The 27,692-nt window shown below is 33.7% G+C and overlaps 1 protein-coding gene across 1 annotated transcript in view; it reads right to left on the bottom strand.

Moving 5' to 3' along the window:
- KTN1 (kinectin 1) overlaps positions 1 to 27,692 on the bottom strand; it is a 108,819-nt gene that overhangs the window by 10,295 nt on the left and 70,832 nt on the right. The window contains exons 19-40 of the mRNA XM_039240505.1: positions 27,366 to 27,400; positions 26,853 to 26,943; positions 26,130 to 26,198; positions 25,479 to 25,516; positions 24,689 to 24,779; positions 24,474 to 24,542; positions 23,150 to 23,187; positions 22,096 to 22,186; positions 21,951 to 22,019; positions 21,465 to 21,502; positions 19,032 to 19,122; positions 16,774 to 16,842; positions 15,698 to 15,735; positions 13,745 to 13,835; positions 11,628 to 11,714; positions 8,167 to 8,256; positions 3,295 to 3,375; positions 2,415 to 2,504; positions 2,199 to 2,291; positions 1,256 to 1,327; positions 934 to 1,017; positions 687 to 770 (exon numbers count right to left, since the gene is read on the bottom strand). Coding sequence (XP_039096436.1) covers positions 687 to 770; positions 934 to 1,017; positions 1,256 to 1,327; positions 2,199 to 2,291; positions 2,415 to 2,504; positions 3,295 to 3,375; positions 8,167 to 8,256; positions 11,628 to 11,714; positions 13,745 to 13,835; positions 15,698 to 15,735; positions 16,774 to 16,842; positions 19,032 to 19,122; positions 21,465 to 21,502; positions 21,951 to 22,019; positions 22,096 to 22,186; positions 23,150 to 23,187; positions 24,474 to 24,542; positions 24,689 to 24,779; positions 25,479 to 25,516; positions 26,130 to 26,198; positions 26,853 to 26,943; positions 27,366 to 27,400 — 1,599 coding nt within the window. The remainder of the gene's footprint in view (positions 1 to 686; positions 771 to 933; positions 1,018 to 1,255; positions 1,328 to 2,198; positions 2,292 to 2,414; positions 2,505 to 3,294; positions 3,376 to 8,166; positions 8,257 to 11,627; positions 11,715 to 13,744; positions 13,836 to 15,697; positions 15,736 to 16,773; positions 16,843 to 19,031; positions 19,123 to 21,464; positions 21,503 to 21,950; positions 22,020 to 22,095; positions 22,187 to 23,149; positions 23,188 to 24,473; positions 24,543 to 24,688; positions 24,780 to 25,478; positions 25,517 to 26,129; positions 26,199 to 26,852; positions 26,944 to 27,365; positions 27,401 to 27,692) is intronic.

Here is a 27,692-nt window from a genome sequence, read left to right on the forward strand (position 1 = left end):
TGAGATCATCCTATTTATCTAGCAACTAAGCTTGTCACAATCAGTGTAAATTTCCAGAAAATTTAAGAGTGAAAATACAGGGTACTCTATGTCTTTATAAGGCATTTAGCTAACCTTAGTTATCTTTAAGTCTATGGACTTAGAATTACTATGCTCTAAAAGTTATATTAACAATAAATAATTTCACAAGATTTTTGTTATCTACAATCTATAGAAAGACCAGTTAAAATAAGGAGCTGGAATGAATTATTGCCCTTGAATGAAGAATATGTATCTTCAACCTTAATAATCTCCTTCCAGGTCAGAAAATAAGAGGTCCAGTTAAGCATGGTAACTGAGAAGAGAATCTTCACAATTCACACAATATTTAGCTGTCTGAGCCACTTCTTTATTCACTGAAAATAGCTGTCCAAGAAACAGGTTTTATAAAACACAGAAATTTTTCTGGAAAAGAGTTGCAAGCCAAACATGCTACTGTTAGGAGCTAAGAAAAGAAGGGTCATCTTGGGAGTAAAGTAAAGAAAGATCATCTTAGGAAGTCATCAGAATATGAGGATTATCTTAAACTTACAAAAATGCCAAGCTCAAGAGGTTAGCAAGGAGAAAAAGTCTGGATGCCTTCTCCACATATCAACACAAGTGTTTTCAGAGCCTACTTGATACTCAGTGGAGAACAAGCTTCTTACCAAATTAAGCTCTTCATTCTGTCTTACTGCTTCAGAATATGAATCATCAAGTTTTTTCTGCAATTCAGTCAACAGATCTTTCAGCTGCAATGAAGTTTAGAGTTTAAGATTGATCTCCTTATGATATCCCATGTTTTGTATGCTACTTGGAAGTTCTGCCACAAACAACTTCTACAAAAATACTGTCAATGCTATAAACTTCATTTAAATTGAGGAGCAAGGTAGAAAAAGTTGTATGGTTAAGTACCTCTCTAACTTCTGTAACGTAGGTAGATCGCTCAAGTTCGGCCTTCTCTAGTTCCATTTCCAAATGCTCTCGCTCTCTTCTCAGCTGGCAATACAACAAAGAAGGAAAAGTTAACACAGTTAAGATCTCCTTTCATGATGCTCCCCCACAACGAAAAGTTATGACATGAACATAACACTTATTCACCTTAAACGCTACCCTAGATATTCTTAAAAGTGTAACAACTGCATCATTAAAGAAATCTTAAAACATAGATCTTAAGACAACCCTTAATCCTAAAAATAAGTCCACAGGTTACAAGTCAAGTGATGAAATAACATACATTTTCAATATCTTTATTTTCTCTTCTTAATCGCTCTAGCTCTTGTTCTGAAGATGTGAATGACAACTGCATCTGAAATGTGGGAAACAATTATATGACCAAGTGAACCTTGTAGAATTTTAAGCAGACACTCCAGAGGTTTTGAAATATATCTCATTTAAAGCCATACTGAATTTTAAAAGACCTTAAAAATGAGAGTGTGACATTTGATTTAAACTGTAGTCAAAACCTACTCCATTTGCATGATACTATTTTAAGGCCTAACGGAAAGTGCTGAATTTTTTTCTTAAACAATCAACTAATAACTGGCTGAATTTAATCCCCAAATGCATTAACACAGAATACCACTGGCAACCCCAGATTTTACACATGTTGACACAGGAAAACAAGTGATTATTTTATATTTTTTTAAAAGTATAATTGACATAAAATATCCTGTTAGTTTCAGGTGTACATTATAGTGATTCAGTGCTTTCATACATTACAAAATGGTCCCCAAAGTCTAGTTATCATCTGTCACCATACAAAGATGACTACCACAGAGACGACACCCTTTACCACGGCCAAGTAAATGGCATTAAAATTAGGCTGCACAGTAACATTCAAATCAAATGAACAGAAGAAGTTTCTCTTTAATACTGTATCATGGATCACATATCAACGCTATAAAGCTTATTTTGAACCCCAAATACTTTGCCTTATGTTCAAAGCACTTTATATTCTCTATCACTACTGTTTGATCATACACTAAATCAGTTATTCTCAGATTTGAGTGGGCATTAGAATCCATGTGGGGATGCTGTCCCCAGAGTTTCAGATTCAGAAAACCTCAGGTGGGGCCAAGAATAAGCATTTCTAACCAGTTTCCAGGTTACGCTGATGCTACTAAACCAGGGCTTACACTCTTGAGAACTACTGCTCTATCCTTTTCTTTTTCAAATACCTGTTTAATAGTCTTCTGTGATTCATCGACCTTAATTTTCCATTTATTTTCTTCTTGCTCCACACTTCTCTGTAGCTTCTGTAAAATTCCTTCCTATGAGCAAAAGAACAGTTGTTTTGAAAAATTAATGTTCTAATGGTAAGATAAATTATTTAAGTGTCTAAGGAATAATAATTTAAAAATAAACCAAAATATATATTAAAAATCATTTCCTACTGTTTCTGCAAGGACGGATTTATATTTTTCACACTCGAGCTGTAACAATGTATGCATTTCATCAGCTTCTTTCAACTTGTGCTCTAGAACCTACAAAGAATAAAATAAAGAAAAATTCTCTAGTTTTACCAAGAAACTGTGTGCTTCAAACTTGTTGCAGTATTTAATGGTATATTATAACAAATGGTTTCTAACTGTTTTATAGTGAAACACTACCTTTCAACCTTCTTAAGTAAAAATAAAGTTCCATGACCTTTATGGTCATTCAGTCTTCACTAATAAAACTCCCTGAGTCTGATTACTATCAAATATATTACACAATTTTATAATAAATAGGCTTATTGCTCTTTAACAGGATGGTAAAATCAAAGCAGACCCACAAACGAAGTCAAGTCACAACACCTATGCTACACACACATGGAAAAGAGGATTTTATTCATGTCACTTGAGATACAAAAAATCTTCCAAATATTAGCAAAGATAAAAACACATCTAGATTCTGAACACTCTTAATGATGTAATTGGGGATACTTTAGCAAACCAGTCAGTTTCTACCTACCTACCTCAACTGATCTTTACTTTTTAAACCCAGGCTAAAAAGAGAGTAAGAGATAGTTAAATATACAGTTTTAGAAATGATTATGATACAGAGTTAAAAAAACAAACATCAGCTTTGTATTTGTATCAAATGCAATGAAGAATTGTGGCATTTCTACCCAAAATTTTATACAAAATGAAATCACTTTCTTACACTTTCCAAAAGGTCATTATTCTACTCATAATATATACCTTATCTTCCCAAGCTCATAAAGATAAATTTAGATTTATTTCTTTTTTGCATGCCTGGTTAAAACAGAGATACTTCATTTCTTGAACTAACCTTAACCTCCTCTGAACTTGAAGTTTCAGCAACACTTTCTTTTGCCTTCTTTTCAAATCCATGCAGCCATTCACTATAACTCTGTAAAAAAGAAGTAAAAATAACCAATTTCCAAAACTATCTAAATGAAATAACCAAATTAGAGGACTATGAAAGAAACTACCTCTTTGGTAACTTCAAAGAAAAATAAGCTTCTGTGTAAACTGTACCTAACCTAGAACACTAAAAATATACCTAGGTACTACAATCAAAATCAAATCTTATTTACCTTGAACAAGGTTATCTGCAACTGAATTCAGGACTTCTCGATAGAAACCTGGGCTCACTTAATTCCAGCCTCAACTACTTACTAGTGCCAGGACTAACAGATTCAATCTTTAAAAGAGAAAACCTAAAATAAAGAACTTTCAAAACTTTTAGGTAAACCAGTTCTCAAAGACAAAGTATTCTGAGTTCACAAAATGAACGTTCAATGGAAAATACTCGATTCAGAGGATTTCAAACTCCATGAAGGTGCTCCAGGGATTTTGAAAATACTTCAAAATAAATATGTATTATGAAGTGTTTCTAAAACCATAAGGCAAACTGATAAGAATACACAAATATTTACTTGTTTAAAACCAACAAAAACTGATATTTGTGCTGATAGGTTAAATGGATGCAAACCCAGGCAAATATTTTGATTTCAGTCATTATTCTAAATTTTAGAATAAATTATGCTACATTTTTTGATGCTTCTTATCCAAATTTTAAACTCTGATAAAGAGTATTTGTTAACAAATATCTAAAAGAGGAATAAGAGAAAATTTGATTTAAAGTCCTTGGTTTAATTAACTCCAAGAAAAAAGAACACACATGAAATTCCTATTAACTGCTCTAACATCAAGCATTATTTATATGCTGAATCAGGATTCTCTACACTGTATCAAATAATTTAAAAAAATAATGAAAACTGGATGCTGAGATTACACCCACAGTACCATACCCCACAGTATAAATAATTATTCAAAAAAGCCTATTTAAAAAAATTTACAGTCTTATGCTGTAAATTTGATCCAAGACAAAATGTATACTATTAAAAGCCTACTTAGCTTCAAATACCAGAATTCAATAAAAGTTAGTCAGAAAGCTGATTTAGTAGTTGCTTAAAGTTTGTAAACATTCCTCTAGGTCATATACTTTAGCTCTCTCATATACCGATTTGCTTAGCACAAAAGCAAATGAAAACAGTTCAAGTATTATACTTCAAATATAAAAGTCCTTTTATATCTGACTATACTAATTTAAGATTAAATTTAAATTATGTCGCTTTGGGGTGCCTGGATGGCTCAGTCGGTTGAGCATCTGACTTCGGCTCAAGTCACGATCTCGAGGTTTGTAAGTTCAAGCCCCATGTCGGGCTCTGTGCTAACAGTTCAGAGCCTGGACCTCGCTTCGGATTCTGTGTCTTCCTCTCTCCCTGCCTTTCCCCTGCTTACCCTCTGTCTCTGTCTCTCAAAAATGAATAATATAAAAATTTTTTAAAAAATTTAATGCTGCTTTATTAATTATCCTACCCTTCCTATCTTTAAAAACCTAAAACATTACACTCTAAGTGGTATAGTAAATATATTTTTCAAACAGAGACTACATGCAGAAATACTCAACTTTTAACATGTGGATAGACAAAAGCCAAATATCATCATCCATGTCTAATGGTGATTTATAAATATTTATAGTATCAAAAACATTTGGCAGTTGAGGGTGGGTATTACTGCTGCTAAGAATAAATCTGTTACATAAAAAAGGATTTTTAATGCTGGTGATCTTATACAATCTTTCAAGAATAGATATTATAAGGGGTGTCTGGGTGGCTCAGTCAGTTAAGTGTCTGATTTCAGCTCAGGTCACAATCTTGCAGTTTGTGGTTTTGAGCCCACATTGAACTCTGTGCTGATAACTGAGAGCCTGCAGCCTCCTTTGGATTCTGTGTCTCATTCTCTCTCTGCTCCTTCCCTGCTCACTGTCTCCTTCTCTCTCTCAAAAGCAAACATTAAAAAAATTAAATAAAAAAATAGATATTTTAAATCATTAACTCTCTTGGCTCCTAAAAACGCTATCAAATAAATCCCCAAATATTATTTCCATTAAGTAATGAAATAAATAAAAACAGGTTATGGCCCAAAAGAAAAAATATAAAATAGATGAATAACAACCCCTTCTTCTAGGTTCAATCTAAGACCAGCACTGGAACTGACAAAGTATCCGTATGCCTGTCCAGTGCAAGTTATCTCATCAGTTGAACCCATAGTGGTAGAGATCAAACTGATCAATCCTGAATATATCCTCCAAGAGTTACAAAGAAATAAAAGAACTTTTCCTTCTCATATAGGTTATACTTAGACTGTATGTAGATATAATCTGAGAGCAACAGCTAAACTCAAACTACACACAGAACAGGCCATTAAGTTTATTTATACCACACCTAGTGCCCATAGGAGCCAAGAGTTCCTTGGAGAAAAAGATGATTTCAAGTTTGAGGTAGAAAATGTATATGACGAATCAGAAATACAACAAAAGCAAAGAAGCTATGAAAGTTTAGCAGTACTGTATCAAAAGGATTTGGTAGACAGCCTAAATAAGTTCCAATGAGCCGAAGACAGACAGACATTATAGACCTCATGACAGAAGTGCACAACACTGCCCATGAAGGAAGTATTGCCCTACTCCATCCTACATCCAAAGTATTGAGCCTGAGTCTAATCAGGCCTCTACTGACTTGCAATTTAGGAGATATACAAAGGACAGAGAACAGAACACTACAGGGGTGGAGTCAGCTAAATCCAGACTGGGAAACTTCATATGAAACCACTACGTTTAAAAAAAAAAAAAGAGAGAGAGAGAGAGAGAGAGAGAAGGGGTGTTGCTGACATACAGGAGGGGATCCATGGAATTAAAAAAAAAATCTAAGAGACATCTTAAACCAATTACATATTGACCTTACTTAGGTCCTGATTAAAATAAACTAAAGTAAGTGGTGGGGCGCCTGGGTGGCTCAGTTGGTAAAGTGTCCAACTTCAGTTTAGGTCCTGATCTCAAGGTTCTGAGTTTGAGCCTTGTGGATGGGCTCTGTGCTGACAGCTCAGAGCCTCGAGCCTGCTTCAGATTCTGTGTCTCCCTCTCTCTCTGCCCCTACTCTGCTCATGCTCGGTCCCTCTCATTCTAGGTCTCTCAACAATAAATAGATATTAAAAAAAAATTAAAAAAAAAAACACTAAAGTGGTGATTTCATTAAAATTAAAAATTTATAGAACATGGAGAAATGTATTGACAAAATGTATGAAATTAAGGATTTTTCCATGTAATTTTTTAAAAGGAATCTTTATCTTTTAGAAATAAACACTAAAATACCTACAGATGAAATGCTCTGGTGTTTGATTTCTTTCAAAATAATCTAGGAAGTATAGGAAAGGAGGTAAAACAAGACTATGTATTGATGTATGGGGAGGGTACATCAGGCTCATTATACTATTCTACTTTTGAGTGTGTATATAATTTTCCATTAAAACAAAAAAAAATTTTTTTTTTTTACAAATAGTTTATTGTCAAATTAGTTTCCACATAACACTCAGTGCTCATCCCCACAAGTGCCTTCCTCCATGCCCATCCCCTCCTCCCCCCCACATCCATCAGTCCTCAGTTTTTGTCAGCATTCAAGAGTCTCTCATGGTTTGCCTCTCTCCCTTTCCCCCACCATTTCCCCCCTTCTTCTCCCCCTTGTTCCTCCGTCAAGTTCCTCCTAACCCTCCTATACGTGCAAACATATGGTATTTGTCCTTCTCTGCCTGACTTATTTCGCTCAGAATAACACCCTCAAGGTCCATCCATGTTGCTACACATGGCCAGGTTTCATTGTTTCTCATTGCCATGTAGTATTCCATGGTACAGAGAAACCACATCTTCTTGATCCATTCATCTGTTGATGGACACTTGGGCTCTTTCCATGTTTTAGCTATTGTGGAGAGTGCTGCTATGAACATTGGGGTACATGTGCTCCTTTGCCTCAGGATTTCTGTATCCCTTGGGTAAATTCCTAGCAGTGCTATTGCTGGGTCATAGGGGAGTAAAACAAAATTTTTAAAAAATACCTACAATGCCATTTTATGAAATTACATGCACGCTCACTGATTTTCTCTGTCCTCAGATATTCACTGTAATAATTCTGAAATCAAAGCAACTTTTCTCTCTCATTTAACCTCAAGTAAAGCAAGCTGTTCTGTATTACCTTCAAGACTTTTGCTTAAAGAAATGAACAGATATTGAGTTTTGAAAAGAAAAAAAAAGCCTCAAAGTATTAAACGCATTTAATTAAAAGAATAAAATGTTCCTAAAACTATGAAACAATTATTTAAAGTTAAGCTCTATTTTGGATATATTAAAAACATTACTAATTTAGTAACCATTAAGAAATTTTTCTTTCCCCAATATGTTTGGGAATATATATTATGTAATATATATAATACATATTATATGTATAATATAGAATATACATATACAATATATGTATATATGCACATATTATATAATGTAGTATATTATATTATGTATAATATAAAATTGTATTATATAATACATATATATTATATACTATATAAATTGTATTTATATATCATGTAAATTATATTATATATTATGTGAATTTTGTAGCATACAACAAAAGTATCAGTTGTATAAGGAAAAATGAGTTTTGAACCAACTTATATATCTTACCTACTACTCAGAAAGATTGATTAAGAACAGATATACTTGTGAACCAAGTGCTCAATGCTTATTACAACTTCCTTGAATAATGATAAAGATGACATGTGTAAAGAAATAATAAATCAATCTTACCAAATTAGGAGGAACAGACACCTTTGGAAATAATTTTTTGAGAACTTCTTTAGCTTCTAATTCAACAGCTTCCACATGTTGTTGTCTTTCCTAAAGCAGAAGATGAACCAACTCAAACTTACAAGATTACGGAATTAGAAAAAAAAGTTAGTCTTTTAAGTTCTAAGGGAGGAAAAAGTCACAGTATTTTAAAAATTCATCTTAATACTGGTAAAAGTTAAAATTTCTCTTTTTAAAATATTAAAATGCTTCCATAAGAAAAAATCTGCAAAATCTCTAAAGCATCCTAAATAACCATGTCTTATATTAATCAAGCCAACACAGTATCTGATAATATGGACATTTTCCTTGCCATTAGAAATCAAGTGATTTGCCCCTCTAGAAACAATTCAAAAAACAAAAAAACCAAAAATAAAACAAAAAATAAACTTCCTATAGCTACAACTTTAAGCTACATGTTATTTAAAAAATCACTTCCTATAGCTACAACTTAAACTACATGCAAAAAAAAAAATGCATCAAGCAATATTAAGTGAGGCTTTGTCTGGCAAATCTCTACCAAAAAAATGCATTACTGATGGACTATAACAATAGGATTAAAATGGCAATTCTCACATTTCCAGCTTCAGGGTCAAATGAAGTTACTTATGCTAAACAAAGAAAAAAAGGCTGTCAAAATTTAATGGGTGGTACATATGGGAAAAAGAGGAAAGAGGAAAAACCGATGGCAATTAATTCACCAATACCAAACATCAAGAAGACTAATCCTGACACTTGCAGGGACTCTGTCGGCTGTAAATTTAAAGGTATTACAAATGCATGTCTAAATTTGGTGATTTTAAAACCAAGTACAATGGATATCAATTATTAACTCAAAACCATGGTTTGTCAAAATTAGGGTAAGGACTTGATCACAAGCAAAATAAAACTCCTATAATCAAACTACCTCCACAGACTTTTTAAAAATGACATCTATAAAAATGCAGATCTAAACCAAGCCAAGAAAAAACATTTATGAAGTTCAAGAGGTGACAAGAAGGCAAGCAAGCTAACATCTCAACCCCATCTTTCTGACACCATTTTAAATGCGACCTTTAAATCCATTACTGATTTAAGAGACATCACATCAATTTAGAAAATCTAACAGGAAAATCTAAAATTATATAATAAAAAGCTACAGATTAATCATATTCTCTGCACACACAAAAAAAACTTTATTCAAGATGAGTGGCAGGATTTTACTAGATGTTTTAATGAAATTACTTTCAATGATTCAATAAAGTTCACTATTTTTCAGAAATACACCCATCTAACTGCATAAGATACATTCAAAGAAAATTTATTAACTGCTAATTCAGAATTAACTTAGTTCCCAATAAAGAGGTCATTTTTATCATCTGACCACAGAAGTGGTAGAACAATCACTGAAGAAAAACAAGAGGCACTATGAAACAGAAGTTTTTTAGAAAGCTTTCCAAGGGAAAAATAATCGAAGTAAAAGAAAGAAGTGTCTAATTTAAAACAAGAGGCAAAAAAAATGAGAAGTTACTTTTGATCTGTACTAATTTTGCTAAAACGTTTTCAAATGATACAGTAGTTTGTTGCAGACAGCAATTTCCATTCTACTTTAATATCTTGAAAAGATCTTATACTGAAAATTGCTATGTTTATCTAAGTTTAATATATATGAAGTATCTTTCATGTGAACTTATCATTGATAGTAGCTCCTCAAGAATACCTACCACTTTAAAGATAATCCTGAAAAAGCAGTATATCATCCTCTCCTACATTTTAGATACGCTTATTATTATTTATTTGTATCATTTATAACACTAAAGGAATTCTACATAGTTCTTTCTCTTTCCAGCCTAACTTGTGGTTCTGTGTCAATCAATATCATTTTATACCTAGACTATCCAAAAACAGTCTAAATTCCATTAACATCAAGAAAGACTGTAAATTCTATTCTTTGTAGAACACTGGCTCTGTAAGAAGGCATAGTGCACTTGGTGCTAAGTTTTTAAACAAGGGTAAAGTTTTATACTCCTCACCAATCACATGATGAAACATGGATAAATTCTAGTTCTTTTATAAACAATATACAAGAATACCTTTGACAGTGGCCCATAATTTCTTGCAGGAATGGCAGATTAAGTAATTAGTAGTTCCCAGAAACCCAGTTTCATTAACAAAATAAAAGCTAAAAGGCAGGTGTTAACATTGAAAAAGAAAGTAAAGAGAAACAACCAGAAACTACACTAGAACACCCCACCAATAATGGAACTGACTGCAACCACTCTCAAAAAAACAATGTCCTACTTAGCCGGGATTATTCTTTTCCCTGACCTAGATTTCTCTAGTCCCCAGAGTCTGCCAGCTGTCTCAGATTTAGGTTTTAGTGAAAATTAAGCCCAGGTGGGTAGGTACAGAACTACAAATCTACTAAACTACAGGAAAAATAATAACAAACATACTTGATAAAAAAATATAATAAAAAAATATTCTGCTTTTAAAAAAGTCCTTCAAATGTCATTAAGACCTACATTTAAAATTCAACAGATTACCTCAGTCCACAAAATACTTACAGAATGCTGAATTAAATCACATAAGTAACTTTATTAACCCGTCTACAAAATTCATACTCCTGTTCCACATTTATTCTTGGTAGGAATTTTCAAAATGCCTGACTGAACTAGCACATTCATCTCAATCTCGAAAACAACTCTTCTCAATTATATTTCGTTAGAACCTTTGAAACCATGCAAGAACTTAAACTCAGGAAGACTATCCTTTATTGTTTTGAAGACAGAGGGAGCTGTATGTTTCAGGAGTACTTTGTATACTCTGGTCAAGAGAATTATCCCTTCTATTAATATTCCATACTATACATAGCACATGCCTCATTACTGTCCAGCCACTTCAAAAATCTAAAGTTTAATTTTAATTTTGTCCATTCTAAGGAACAACCCAGCCAGAATTGATCCCTTCCGTGTACTTAATATTTTGATCATTTTCTACCTTGTGTGAGCCCTCTTGGTGTACCCCAAAGAACCCAGGAGAGTTCGTATACATCTATGTATTCAAATGTGTTTGTTAATTCAGTTAGATTTTGGGGAGTCAGGGGTTTTTCCGAAGCTCTTAACCATCCCCCGAGGCATACAGAGTGACAGAGGCATCCCCCAAGTGACAAGAGCTTACACGGCAGCATAGGTCTCCTGAGACTCTACAGCTTAAAGCAGTAATCACCAAAGCTCAATCAGGTAATCACAACAAACCGCATGCCCCAAATTAAAGCTTCGAAGAAAAGATGAAAAAAAGCAGAGATGACAGAGATGATAATGTGGATGATAAGGAGATTTTATATTTAAATTGCAGTAAAATTAAATGCTTTAGTCTGATTTTAAGACAAGCTGCAGATTTTCTCTGTTCAGTGGATTGCTTCTAGGAGTTAGCATTACAACCTTGGAAGTCTTGTTCACTTTGTCCTGCAGCATTTTTTCAGTTGATGCCAATGCTTCCATTGCTTCCCAGTTTTTCTCCCGAAGGTCCTAATCATTTTTAGAAAGAATGATTTCAGTTTATCCATGATTGAAAGATTTTTGCTTTTTACTTCATCAGTATTTTGCACTGCATTTAAATGCTGGTTACTGCAAAATTATTTCAATGGGAAATATGTATATTAGCAAAAAAATAAAAAGCAATGTTTAGAAGTCTGAATGAGAAAATAAAGATGCCCACTTCCCATGTTTTAGTATACACACCAAATATGCCAGCAATAGAGTAATTACTGTGTATGTGTGACAAAGAGAAAGCATTCAAAAGTAAACACACAAACCAAGATAAAATGATTTCAGGTACATCAAATATTAGGGTATTAAGGACAGAAAATACAGGAGTATTGCAAAAAGCTTTACATTGTGGCTTTTAAACAAGGCCCGTTATCACTTGGACTTTGCACTGCAGCATAACATTTTCCCCTGTAAATAAGTTTTATCAAATTAAAGCATGTTGAGTCGACCCAGGAATAACACAATCACTGCACTTGCACACGTGTATGCCACAAAGCAACCTGACATGAATGTATGAGCTACTGGATCGAGGCTGAAAATGGGGAGGCTAGAAAGCTGTAAAATCACATTCTCTTGGAAGAGAAACACAGAAGTAAATGGAAACAGAGCTCTGAAAGATCTTTAACAGCATTTCATTAGCAAATACAAGTACATACAATCTGCTATAGTTCAGTCTTTCTTCAGATTAAGAAATCTACACATTAGACTAAAAACAAAAAATCAATAATCACCATTTACTGATTGCTTACTTATGTGCCCAACACTGAACTTGGTGCTTCACGTAAAGTCTCATTAATCCTCACAACAATTTATAGATGGGGAAACCACACCTGGGTAATTTAAAAAATCTGGCCCAGTGCACACAGCCAGTGAAGTGGCTGAGCTGGAATGGACTGACGCTGCAATCTGCTGGCCTCCAGCGCCCGGGCACTTCTCACACACCTCCATGCCTGCAGCGATGCTGCTGCATTACACTGGGATTACTATGTCCTCCCTATCTCAGAATCCGGATAATAAAACACAGTTAAGATGTTAACAATATATTGGTAAATTCAAATATATTGGTTTTGTGGCAAGCAATGCTGTTAGTAAAGTTACACAGACACACAAAGGGCAATTCACATACCTAATTTTGACAAACTCTGGGGTGCAAGTACATGTCAACTAATGTTAAATTAACAAATTAATGCAAACTCTGGAAAATTAAACTTTCATTGGAAAACACATACCAATGTCCCATCAACATCCCCTTAGAGATTCAGTAACATTTTTAACGATGCTTAAGTCTTAGCAAGCATACTTTCGTGTGCAAAAATTCCTTCTCTAGCAAGAAATGTTTGGATTCTACTTACAGGTGTCACCTCCTGGTCAGAGAGAATTTTTTAAAAATCACCTAAATTAACTTTTGTCTATTCAGTAAAAGTATTAAGATTTATTATTTCTTAGGTACTTTCCCTTCCCATTATGCTGTAAATGTAATCAGGTTCTGAGGCCTCTAACATGCTTAGTTACCAAAATTTGAACCACCTCTCAGTTAATTAAAAAACAAAAGGGTGGGGGGGAGGTTCCAGAAGGCTCTGAAAGACATAATTACTGAAAATATTGAGTTTCAATACTGGGTTACTTTTAGTTTACAAAAAGGCTAGCCTAGTCAAATTAAAAGGAAATAGAATTGATTTAAAAATATTGAGATGAAAGAATTTTTTCAAATAAAAGTTCAACCAAAAGTCAATTGTATTTTAATAAAATTAAAATCTAAAGCTGTAATATAGTTTCAATATTTAAAATTATAATCAGAAGTGTACAAATTAGACTTTTCATTTATTCATTAAAATATCTGTTCTCTAATAAAATGAGTACTCTAATACTACCACCAAATAAGGTACACACAAAACAGGGCTCTCTTACAAAGATTAAGAAAAAAACCTACATTAGAAGTAAAATTCTGAAGCATGATATTTTAGTAAATTAATAAAAAGGAAAGTTTTATTTTGACAAGACTTGCTTACATTGTTTTTCTTCCTTTGGTGTTCAACAGCCTCCTTCAAAGAATCTAACTCATTCTGAAGACCAGTTATTTCTTTCTCTCTTTCTGAAATTCTAAACCAAAATATAAATACACATAGCAACAGTTTAGGTGGTGAACATGATATTTATCACTACAAAATAAAAACAGCAAGTACATGATGCTTAACAGCCAAACTCTTTTAAACTTAACTATTAATTGTCACTATGGAAAATCTATTCCTGATGCATTCTTATTTTCAAAAATGACTTTTACATGGGGCGCCTGGGTGGCTCAGTTGGTTGGGCAGCCGACTTCGGCTTAGGTCATGATCTCGCGGTCTGTGAGTTCAAGCCCCATGTCGGGCTCTGTGCTGACAGCTCAGAGCCTGGAGCATGCTTCAGATTCTGTGATTCCCTCTCACTTTGCCCTTCCCCTGCTCAAGCTCTGTCTCTCTGTGTCTCAAAAATAAAACAAACATTAAAAAAAATTTTTTTTAAATGACTTTTACAGTATGACATGCTGATACTTGTGCTAAAGAGACATCATCCCCTTAAGAAATAGTTCATGAATATATGAACTGCTGCAGTTAAAGTTGTTTCTATTTTTATCTTTTGCAGTGAAGTGGCTATTTTCAGAAGAGCGAAAACCGATGTAGAAGCATTCCCTTAAATATTTTTTCCAAAAGGTAATGAAATCTGTTATGACTTTCTTTAAATGGCTAACCCACAACCAAAGTATGATATTAATGTAAAGTAGGTGTCATTATTTTTATAACATTATCAGGATTCAGGTTTTCTAGTTCTAATGCATTAGTTAATTCCCAGAAATGCAGAAAGCAATGGCAAAGATTCACAATTCAATTCTGTTACAGTTGACAGCAGCTTGGATATAAGCTAAATTACAAATAGCTCTTAAGAATAAGGCTCTATACAAAGGGTTAGCAAATTAGGGCCTTGGGTCTAATCTACAGTCTTTCTTTGACCAATTGATTTTACGTTTTTAAAGAACTGTTAAAAAAAAAAAAAGGAGAAGAAGAAAAATACAAAACAGAACTCTGTTGCCCACAAAGACTAAAATCTTCACTACAGGCCATTTACAGAAAAAGTTTGCTGACTTTGCTATATATAGTCAAACACCAGGCTCAATTTAACAGTAAATAATTCTAAACCAGTAAGCCAACAACCTTGTAAACGATTCAAGATGGAAGAACATCACCTAATACACTCACTTAAGGTGATTAACATCTAGCATGTTCAAACATACCAAGTTAGCTGAAATAACCTTAAATGTACCCTCTGAGAGAAAAATACAAGTCAACAATGAAAAAAAAAATGCTTCAGTAAAAAAAAGTCCCCTTAAAAGATAGCAACCATAAAGATGATGAAATTTTTATTTTAAATGTAGAAGCAGTGAGGCTCCTGGATGGCTCAGTGGATTAAGCATCCAACTTCCTCTAAGGTCACGATCTCATGGTTCCTGAGTTCTCTACTGTCAGCACAGAGCCTGCTTCGGATCCTCTGTCCCTCTCTCTCTCTCTGCCCCTCCACTGCTCTCACTCTCTCAAAAATAAACATTTAAAAAAAAATTTTAAATAAAATAAAATGCAGAAGCAGAAACTTAAATTTGCATCATCCAATTCCACAATGATTCAGGAAGATAACTGAAATAATGTAAGGTAAATAAAGCCTTAAAAATACAGTTTAACTATATTAAGATGTTTTCTGAGTGCCTAAAAACCTCAAACTCTCCCTCAACTAAACTCTCAACACCATAAAAAGGTACATCAGCTCAGTCAAGGGCACAGCTAAACTCTAGTGATCTGCAGGTTCAAGAAATCCAAATAGAATTAGAAAAATTAGGTGTCATTTAGTTAGATTAAATTGGTTATCTGAGAACTGTTTGGCAAAAAAAACCATTCCCACTTCCCCAAATGTGAATCAAAATTATTACTTACACTTTTAATAGTTCTTCATGTGGGGGAAAAGATGATGCCTATTAAAAGAGTTAAATGTTATTTCAAAGCAAAGCTTTCTAGAAGACTACAAAAAATTAAACTCTTCTCAGACATAATTTAAGGCAACAAAGGTAAAAATACTATATATTCTGTATGCCTGTCACCAAGTAATTTTAAAATATGTACACATTTATAAAATGTACTGAGTACTAAATCAAATCTTCACTGTCACTACATACTTAAATTCTTCACTTAACAAGTATTTATCAACTTCCTCCCATGTGCAAAGCACTGAGTTAACACATTAAATTTTCCTCCTTTACAGTTCATGTTGGACTATATTAAGCTTCTAAAAGTCAAAATAACATAAATGAAGTGAAAAGAAAAACTAAGAAAAGTTAACTTGCATAACAGAAAGTTAATTTTGCATACTCTGTAAAAGTACACAACACAGGGTATAATCATTCCTTAATGATTATAATCTTTCAAACTGAACTACTATACTATAACCTCCTTGCTTAAGAGGGACAAATTCTTTTCTCCTTCATAATACTTTCTAGTTTATATACATTCAGAAAATAATTAAAAGGCTATGTTGGTAACATCTTTAAAAAAAAAAAAAAAAACATATTTCCATTTTATTTGTTACCAGGCAGAATTATACCTGAAAAAGCATTTTAAAAAGTGGTAAACTATCACTGATAATATTACACATTTCCCAGTTTCTCTCCAATTACTTGTATTTTTACTGGGAGAAAGGGAAAACGGTATACACCCACATTTAACCATTATAGAATTTCAACTGACTTGCTAAGAAGAGCATTCTGGAGGATATGAAAACACACACAGGTATGTAACAGAGCTGAAATATTGATAGTAATATTATTTGTGTATACCTTATAAATTCTATATTATTGTGGATATGGCATAGCAAAATTTTTTAAATAAGTTTGATATATAAACAACATATTTTATTCTCCATAAAAATGCATAATGGTAAGAACACTTATAGACAGTCATGGATTATGTAACTTTTTACTACATAAATGAAAGGCAAGCCATCTAACAGGACCTACCTGTTGGTAGTTCTGTTGCTTAAGGTACTCGATTTCAGATTTGTACAATCTGTTTTCATCCTGTACTTCCTATTTTTAAAAAACGTAAACATGAATACCTGTGCAGAGATTTTCATTTTGCATATAAACTTTTGAAACATACAAGCCAGAAAAATTCTAAAATAATAATAATTTTTTTAAGAGAGAATTTTAAAAGTTTAAATAAGCCCTATATTAAAACACAGTGGAAGATTAGGGGCGCCTGGGTGGCTCAGTCGGTTAAGCGTCTGACTTCAGCTCAGGTCATGATCTCACGGTTTGTGGGTTCGAGCCCCACATTGGCTCTGTGCTGACAGCTCACAGCCTGGAGCCTGCTTCAGATTCTGTGTCTCCCTCTTTCTCTGCTCCTCTCCCGCTCACACTCTGTCTCTCAAAAATAAACAAACATTCAAAAAAAAAAAGTTTTAAAAATAAATAAAACACAGTGGGAGATTAGAATAATTAAGTTATTCAGTACCAATCTGGGACTGGGCAGGTCTCACTGGAAGAAAACAGGATCTAGAAACAGATCCAAATACCTGTAAGAATTTAGTATACGGTGACATTTCAGATCAGTAGGGCAAGTTCTAGTGACATTTTGGGCTGGCTATTTCTCTGCTGACAGGACTATCCTGTACACTGTAGGATGCTTATCAGTATCCATGGCCTCCATTCACTATATGCAGTAGCAGCTCTCCACCTGCTGGGACAACCAAAGTCTCCAGATATTGCTAAGTATCCCCTGGGGAGCAGAACCACTGTAGTAAAGTATAATGGATTATTTAATAATATGACTAGCATTTTTTTCCAGGTCGAAGTGTTATTTCATAACTTACCAAAATTACAGATGAATAAGACATCAAACAAAAAAGTAAATTATAAACATATCAAAACATGTGAAAATATTTTTATGATCACAGAATGAGAGATACCTTTCATTACAAGACAACACTCAGGAAATTACTTATATTTGAGTACATAAAAGTTTTAAAATTCCAGAAGGGAGGGGAAATACAAATGAAATAAAAATAAAACTTTAAGAAAACAAATCACTTCTCACATGACAAAAGGCTAATAATTTCCCTTATTAAGTAAAAAAAAATGATATAAATTGATAAGAAGAAGTCGACCTAGAGGAAAAATGTAAGAAAAACTGAAGGCCCATTAATAGACAAATGACGAGTATTTACCCTCTCTCACAATCAAATGCAAATTAAAATATCCCATCATATTTCAAGCATAGTATCAAATGTTTTCATCTCTGTCAATGTTGGGAGAAGATGAAAAGGAAATGGCCCTCTATTGGTATAAATCTGTAAAAACATTTTTGGAGGGCGACTAAGCATTATCTAACAAAATTAAAAATGAATCCACTTGGGAGAGACAGAATTTAACAGAACACTTGGAGCATGAAATGTGAGCAAGCACAGTTGGACAATGTAGACGTCTAAAAACTGCTATCATTTCAAATCAATGTTCTGTAAGTACGTTCAATATTAACTACAAGAAGATGAAGAGATATATACAGATTTTCAATTTTAACTAACTCTTTCAAATAGAAAAAAAGAAACTGCATAAACCCCTGGCCCAAAATTTCACATCCTGGAATTTTAAATACAGATATACTAGCAAAAGTATTAAAAATGTGTGTACAAGGATATTCACTGTTCCAATATGGAACACAACTCTAAATAATCTGGGTATCTGTAAATCAGGATTGGTTATATAAATGATGATACAAGAGAATACCATGAAGCCATTAAAAGTTGAAGACAGAGGGGTGCCTGAGTCGGTTGAAGCTTAAGCATCCAACTTCCGCTTAGGTCATGATCTCACTGGGCTCTCTGCTGTCAGCACGGAGCCCTCTTTGGATCCCCGCTACTACCTCCCTCCCCAGCTCGCACTCGTCTCTCAAAAATAAACATTAAAAAAAAGTTGAAGACAGAAACGTGCCTACGTAAAAAGGTTTCAAAAACAAATGAGCAAGAAAAGCCAGATACAAACATGTGTATGGTTAAATATAGTGTATTCAAAAAAACAAGTACACACCTACACATATATTTTATGCATGGGAACTTTCTCAAAAGGTACACAAATAATTGACAGTTTTCTTAGGAATGAGACCCAGTATCTGCCTGGGAAACAAGAGTCTCTATCCTATTTTTTGTGTAGTTAAAATTGTTTAAAACCTGCAAAGACAACACGTCACAAAATAATTCATTTTAATTAAATATATTCACCTGTAACAGCTTTGTTTTGCTAGAAAGATCACTCTCCCTCTCTTTTAGTATAGTTTCTATTCTCTTCATTTCATTTTCCTTTTCTTTCAACCTAGAATTTTTACAAAGATCTTATATTCAGTTACACACATAAAAAAGGACAGACTTCAATATCATCTGTAAAAAAAAAGATAGCAAAAACAATGTCTAACAGCTCTTTCTCCCCATATTACACCAACTTATAAATTTGTTTTAAAAGATATTATTTCCAGAATCACTCAACTCAAAGTACATCATAAAACTGTTAGAATTTATTCCATAGTTAACATTTCTTAAGTATGGCTTTATCTAGGAGAAAAAAATCTAAAATAAAAAAAATAAAGCCATAATTAGTTGACCTGGGAACTTACAATATACTCAAGGCTTTGTGAAGAGACGCTGTGTATAATTTAATCTGGTTCTCCCTTACCCAACATAGATATAAATCTTACTCTATTCTAGAGTGAATCCCAATTGTCGCCCTAAGCAACAGACCTCAATTATAGCACTTAACGCTATTAAAATGATCTGTTCATTTCCTCAGGGCAGGAACCCATCTTGGCCATTTCAGGATTCCCAATGCCAGAGGGTACAAAACATGCTCTCAAATATTTGTTGAATTGAACGTTATTTTTATCCCACCTTAATGTAGAAAGAATTTCAAGATGTTTATAAGTCTACACAAAAAATGACAAAAGAGCACACATGAAGAACATGATTAAAAGTCGGGGGGGAAACCCCCAGCAAAACTTAAATACATACTGCTAACTGAAAAAATCCATTCTGAAAGGCTACATTCTGTATGATTCCAACTATATGACATTCTGGAAAAGGCAAAATTTTGGAGAAAGTAATTATGGAGATCAGTGGTAGCCAAAGATTGGGGGTTAGAGGAAGGAAGGAAGAACAAGTAGACCCAAGAGATTTTTAGACAGTGAAACTATTTTGTATGATACTGTAATGATGGATGCATGTCATTATACATTTCTCAAAACCCACAGAGCATACAACACAAAGAGTGAAACCTAAGGGAAACTACGGACTTTAGTAAATAACAACATGTCAACACTGGTTTATCAATTCTAACAAACATACCACACTAACGCAAGATTTAATAAATAAGAGAAATGGAATGGGGGTAGGGGATATACAGGAACTTTGTACTTTTCCCTCCATTTTTTGTGTAAACCTAAATTGCTCCTGCCACCAAATTCTATTAAAAAAAGAAAAATGTGATGTAGCAATAAATCTAAAAACACATTACTTTAATGACCTAAATACCTATTACAAATGGGCCAGAAATGTGTCTCCAAGCTTTCTATTAGCAAATGAAACAAAAGCACCTACACAATGCCCCCAAGATAAACAACTACATTACACAAATAAGAATTCTAGTGTCAAGAGACCTCTCCTTTGTCTTCATAAAGACAATGACCTAATATCCTCAAAACCTTACTTTTAAAGACACAGTTTCAAAGTGCCTCTTCTTAAACATCAAAAGAGACTGATGGCATCACATCAAAGCAAAATCTCTTACAAGTAATTTTATAGCATGTCAAAAAGATGAAGTCCAGATATCTTTGTCACCAATGTAGACTGATTTAGCTTAAGAGAAAGACTTTATAAAAATTTTTTAGCATGAATATCTATAAAGACTGGTGATCAGATTTAATATTTTTGTATTCAGCACAGCATAACTGATATAACAGATACTATTCTCTTCAATAAGCAAGTTTTTTTAGAAAGAACCTTTTTTAGAAAGATTCAATCATCTTCATCAAGACTGTTACTAAGATTATCTTCTGGTTGATTCAGAGCTGTTATATTTTCAAATACTACAATGATTTCAATTTGAAATAAATCTAACCTGTCTTTAGAATAACTGCATACTTTGTTTTTAAAAAAAAAAAAAAAACACCTTAAATAAAACCAGTCTATATTACCATTAAGAAGGTGTCAGAAAATGGGTTTGAAGGGCTTAGAAAGGATTAAGTCTCCAGGTATCTGAAAGTACACATAATGGTCTCTTTTTTATTGTACCAGAGACTCCACTATTTTGCCTCTGGGCCGTAATTCCTAATTTAACAAGAAATGACTTAAAAGGAACTCAATATAATATTCAAATACTTTCTGGAAAATAATGAGAAGTTCTTCTTTTAAAATGCTGGCTAGGGGCGCCTGGATGGCTTAGTCGGTTAAGTGTCCGACTTTCGCTTAGGTCATGATCTCGCGGTTCGTGGGTTCGAGCCCCGTGTCGGGCTCTGTGCTGACTGCCAGCCCAGAGCCTGGAGCCTGTTTCAGAGTCTGTGACTCCCTCTCTCTCTGACCCTCCCCTGTTCACACTGTCTCTCAATCTCTCCTAGAAATAAATAAAAAAACATTAAAAAAAAAAATGCTGGCTAAAATTATACTTACACAGTCTCAAGTTCTTCAAATCGTGATGCAGAACATGCCTAAGAAATAGATTCACATTTTTAACTCTAACATTAAAAGATCAGGTACTACTAATACACACACACACATATAATCACCCACCAATAAAATAAAAACATAATTAAATGTTATAATTAGGCTATTTATAAAACAAAGACAGAATGAACTTTAACTCCATTTTTAATATCCATCTCTTCAAGGATTACAAATTAATATACCAACTAAAAACATATACCGAAGTACGAGTTCAAGGGTCGATCAGAAAACGGATAGGTAATGCTTTTAAGCTTACGTTGACAAATCAGACAGAAAAGACTTGACACAGATAAAATTTAATTTATTCTATCAAGCAACAACAAAATATGATAAACTAATTTTTCTGGCAAAGAAACTCAATTTATTTTCTAGTGCAGTAAAAAAGATTTCTCACTTTTTATGTCACATGCTAGTAATCTACTTATACTATACCTCTTTCAAGTTATGTTGTGCCATCTCCTGAACATGAGCTTTTAAAGATTCATTTTCTTCTTGAAGATCCTGAAAAAGAATTGGTATGAACTGAAATGATATTCAAGTATAAAAAAAGTGTTTACTTTTGTTTTTGACTTCTCACCTGTAACCATTTTGCTCTATTGGCTAGGTCTTTCTCTTGCTCTTCTAAAACAATCTTCATGGCATTCATCTGTTCCTCCTTTCCTTTTAATCTGACAATAAGTTAAGAAGCATCAATGAAAATGTTATAGGACTATACAAACAAAAATTACTGGAGACTGTAAAAGTAGATTTTAGGTTGTATTTACAGACCAAGATGATATAAAATAAACTAAAAAATAAATATTTTAAGTATACAGGCCAACGTAATTTTGCAGATACTAAGTTAAGAAGTATAGGACAATTAAAGAAAGAAGTTCCAGGGGCACCTGGGTGGCTCAGTTGGTTAAGTGTCCAACTTCAGCTCAGGTCGTGATCTCACAATCCCTGGGTTCGACCCTCACATCTGGCTCTGTGCTCACAGCTCAGAGCCTGGAGCCTGCTTCAGATTCTGTGTCTTCCTCTCTCTGTACTCCTCCCCTACTTACACTCTGTCTCTCAAAAACAAATGAAAGGAAGGAAGGAAGGAAGGAAGGAAGGGAGGAAGGAAGGGAGGGAGGGAGGGAGGGAGGGAGGGAGGGAGGGAGGGAGGGAGGAAGGAAGGAAGGGGTTCCATCTATCACTGCAGATCCAGATCTTGAATAAATTAGCATAGCCCTACTCTCATCTCATAAGATGGGATGTCTGTTTAAGACAATACCAGCAAAATTAGACAGCTTATTACCACTGGTGTGGCTATGAATTATATAGCAAGTTTCATAGTGGCTATTAAAATGGGCAAAGAGCAACATCTCAGTTTGAGGTCATATTCAGATTATAAATTATGAAAAATAAGACATTCTACTCCCTCCCCATTCCCATCAAAAAACCTGTAAGTTAAATCCCAATGGAAAACGTTAAGACCATGAGACCTTTTTGAGATATTACTTCATATTCCTAAAAACATTACTTGAAATCAAATAAAAAGAAGCTATGATTTTCATTATAATTGCATTTAGTTTATATTTGACTTGTATATACTTGTATTTAACTTGTGGAAAGAGATATTGAAGGGAAATGAGAGAAATGGTACTTACAAGTTCTGAAACTCCTGAATTTGAGAAGTGATAGATAACTGAAATACAAAGAAAAAAGCTTTCAGAAAAAAAAGCAATTTATAATCCTTTCAGTTTACCTTAAGCCTGATGATAAACTTTAAAGAGTATATACACTTCAAATTACAAAGGTCCTAGCTGAGCTACGCCTGGGTGGCTCAGTAAGTTAAGTATCCAACTCTTGATTTCAGCTCAGGTAGTGATCTCATGGTTCATGAGATCAAGCCCTGCTTCAGGCTCTGTGCTGACAGTGCAGAGCCTACTTGGGATTCTCTCCCGCCCTCTCTGCTCCTCCCCTGCTCACAGGCTCTAAATAAATAAATAAATAAACAAACAAACAAACATACATTAAAAAAAAATCCTAGCTGAATTATTCAAGCCAAAATAAGATGTGTTTTGATTTTGCCTTCTCTTGATTCCAATGACAGTAAGAGTAACAAAATAAAAATATGAAAAGTCTGAATGTGTTCATTCTCAAGTTGTGAAAATTAGAGTATTAACTATACATATACCTCCCTACCATATCAGAGCTCTTCTCCTTCCCAGTCTTCAAGGACAACTACTCAACACTACTTTGTCCTGCTTTCTTCATCATACACAACAGTTCAATAGCACTTTTTATCCCCTACGCTCTTCTTATTGTCCCTTCAGATTTTGGCTTAGATGTCAGTTCCTCAAGAGACCTTCCTAATGGCCCAATCTATATTAAAGAACTGATATTTTCATCATACCCTGTTTTGTTCAAGACGTTATTTTCAATCAATAACACAGTGCTTTCACAAGTAGGAGGAATTCAGGAAATATTGTTGAATAATTCTTGGATGAGTAATGAATCATCTCTTCCACACAATCTCCCCATGTTTTCAATGAAGCCTTGTCAGATTAAATTCACCAAAACCCCTATATGTCCAGTAATCCCAAGCAACCTCTGAAATCCCCCAGTGAAGTTTTACTTGGTTCTACAGGCAAAGGTTGAGCAATATTCTTTAACAAAACATTTTAATCCATGCAATTTAAAAAAAAAAAGGTTAAAAAAGATTTGCCAAACTGCTTTGTATTTAAGTTGGCAAACCAAAATGAAACATTAAGACACAAAATGTTCTAGAAAAGAATCTTTAAGAGTTAAAAAATACATTGATATCAACAACACTTTCTCAAATCAGGCAAAAAATAAAAAGCACATAACCCAAAATACTTACAACACACTACTGAAAGTTTTTTTCTGAGGAAAAAGAAAAAAAACCAAATAGTTCATAAATACACATACACTAAGAAATCTGTCATGCTATGGCTCTGAGATTTTTACCTGTTGAGCCTTTTCAAGCTGGGTATTTCCTATTTCTTCTTTTAGAGCCTCTATTTCCTGTTTCAAATCCTTGACAATGACAAAACAGACAGGATTGGACAATGGAAACATAGAAATTGACATAAAATGCAATGTACAAACACATGAAATTAAATGATATTCACTAAAGTTGATAAACAAAAATACAAAACACACAATTTTCTCTCTCCCAATACCTGAATAGTTTTCTCCTTATTAGCAACTTTGAGAATTTCCGCTTCCAGAAGCTCTTCCACAGACTTGATCTTCCCATCCTTTTCATGGATCCTTAGATGAAGAAATGCAGTATTAGACTTTAGTAGAAATCATCAAGACCCACCAAGACATAAAAGTAGCACCAATCATGACTAGGGCCATCCATATCAACTCTTCCCATTTTAAGAAAGATAGCAACGTATCTTGAAGAAGGGGGAAAAAAATACTTAAAAATCCTCCTAAATGAATATTAGTCAGTATATACCAGATGGTTGGAGCCGATAAACACAAAGAGAAGCAGGTGACATGCTCTGAAAGAACATAGGGAATGTTAAGAGTGTCCTGAGGAACACTAGGGAGAATCAAGTTCCTCTCAACAATATTGGCTTCCAGAGTTCTGAAAGCAGTGGCAGAACTTCTACACAGTGGCATCAAACTTACAGGTACCTCAAGAGGGTACAGGATCTCTCTATCCAATATAACCAGTTTTCTTTTAAAATAGTTCTTACAGCAGTAACCAAAAATTAGCAATTTGATGGCAGAAGTTTAGAAAATAAGTGGAATCAATTACAGAAATAGAGGTTTTAGCAATCACGGTGCCCCAAGAAAGCACAGCTAAATTCTCTTAATCCACCAGCAAAAAATTCTAGAGTGGAAGGTTAAACTATTAACATACATCAACTGTCTCAATTGCAAAATAAAACAAGATTTATGAGCACTAAGAAAATGGACCAAAAGAGAAAAGACCAGTTTAAAAAGGCCATCACTTACACTTTCTTAAGTTCTTCAACTAGAGATGCAAAAGAAACCTGGAAATAGGAGGGTATCTACTTAGTACTCTGCTCAAGATATAAATGAATTCAGAAATAGAAAAGTATATTATCCTTATACTTTCCACTATACCAAATCCAAATGAGAAAAGTAAACCCAAGAATTAATTCTTTCTAGATTTTTTTAAATGTCATAATAACAAAAATGAAAAGCACTCTGAAAGTAAGTAGCTTCAAGGCTATTTACAGTTAAGTGTAGACCAAAAGAAAAATCAACATGCTACAATTATTCATCTAATAATTCTAACCAGATGAAAAGGTAAACCAACTAGGAAATTGCCCAATATCAGAGAGCTTCTTCTACTGCTTTTTAGAGTCTTGTGTTATACTTGTACACTCAAAACCTTTTACTGCTGTAGTAAGCAGCAATGGTATCCTATCTAGAATACTCTACCCAGTGCCTGGCATACAAGTCAGCATTCAATAAAATGCAGCTTCTAGTACTGAATTAAGTCACTAATCATTCAGATGAAAACTTTGACAAATTCCACCTTGGTGAAGGGAGGATTAACAACAGATTTGCTCTATTTGAACCTAAGAAGTTTTCCATTGTTTAAAAGAGAACAGTTGCAGGCCCTACTGAATACATTACCTGATCATTCTGTTTAGCCTTTAAGTCTTGAACTTCTTTCGCCAGAGATGAATTTTCTGTTCTTATTGCCTTTTTCAAAGACATATAAGCACAACATACTTTAACTTTCTAAAAAATCAGCTATCTTCAAAATACCCTAGCTTCTCATTTTTCTTTAGCTGCTTCCTTCCCTCTCTGGAAGGTTCACAAATCTCCTTGTCACTCATGTCTATAATTCTTCTAGAGATAGCCAAATGGATCTTTAATTCATTTACCCCCACAAGTATTTCTGCTTATGTTTCCACAACTTCAAGAGCATGTTGTATACCACTTGTCGTTTCTCTCCCTTAACTCCAATACATCTTTGTTGTTAGTTAAGGCTAATGATAATCACAAAATAGAACTGTAGACTCTCCTTTCCCTGGCCTCCAATACTATTTCATGAACTTATGAAGTCTGCCAGTTATCATTTGGTTACAATTTGGGCATGGGTGGTGGTAGGGAAGCATATATAAAACATAAAAACAGTATCTATTCCATTAGGACAGTGAATGCTACAATCAACTACGCATTTTTGTATTCCTAATAAAATGTTACATTTCATGAAAAAAAATATATTCATAAGATGTGGATAACTAATATGAAGTTTTGAAAGCTATGGGGGAGAATCTAAAATTATAGTAAATCTCCTTCATGTTCACTGACTACCCCACACAAGGAAAACAAATCTATAAAATGCTTTACATTCAGTTCTTCCTCTTTTGTGGCCACCTGAATAAGTCCAGTTTCAAGTAATTCTTCCACCGTCTTCAACTTCTCATCTTTTTCTTGAATGCTAAATTATAAATTTAAAACATGAATTAACTATTTTTCAATGTAAATGCTATCAATGCTAAATATTTTATATCAATCAACTCCTGTGTCCATCATTCCTTATAAACTTAATTCTAGAAAGTTTTGTGAGGATCTGTGATCATGGTCTAAGGGTACTGCTTCTTTAACAATAAGTAAAACGTGTTGAAGTAAGACATGCTTACATGCTAGCCTCCACCAAAAAAAAAAAAAAAAAAAAATCACTGCCACACATACCACCACAAACCTAATGTAGGCCCAAATGAAACTAATCAATAGCGTATCACATTCTTCCATTATGAAGTACAAAGAGGATTTTAATCTACATTAATATAGTAATTCTGTTACCTCAAATTTGGTAGAAATGAGTCATTAAAATATAAAAAGAAAAGTTTAAATTCTTACCATTTTTCCATTTGTTCCACAACATCTTTATTAGGCTAAGATAAAAATCACCCAAAAAAAGAAAAAAGTTTAATTTTACCAAGTTTGATGTAGTTTAGAAATAGAATTCTATGAAAATTACTTAATTTTAATTAGATCCAAAATTTAGGAAGGCAATCCACATTTGAAGACTGCTAATAGAGAACTAATTAAATCAGAAAAGCATTACAAAAAAGACACAGAAAAAGATAAGGAATGATATGGGCTAGCAAAAGGAATTAGTATCTCCTAATTTTTTAATTACTTTAAAAGGAAATCTTAAGAATAAGAAGAGAATTTGCTTCTTCT

Source organism: Hyaena hyaena, unplaced genomic scaffold, assembly GCF_003009895.1.
Source record: "Hyaena hyaena isolate Hyena2069 unplaced genomic scaffold, ASM300989v1 scaffold_175, whole genome shotgun sequence".
Taxonomy (NCBI): Eukaryota; Metazoa; Chordata; class Mammalia; order Carnivora; family Hyaenidae; genus Hyaena; species Hyaena hyaena.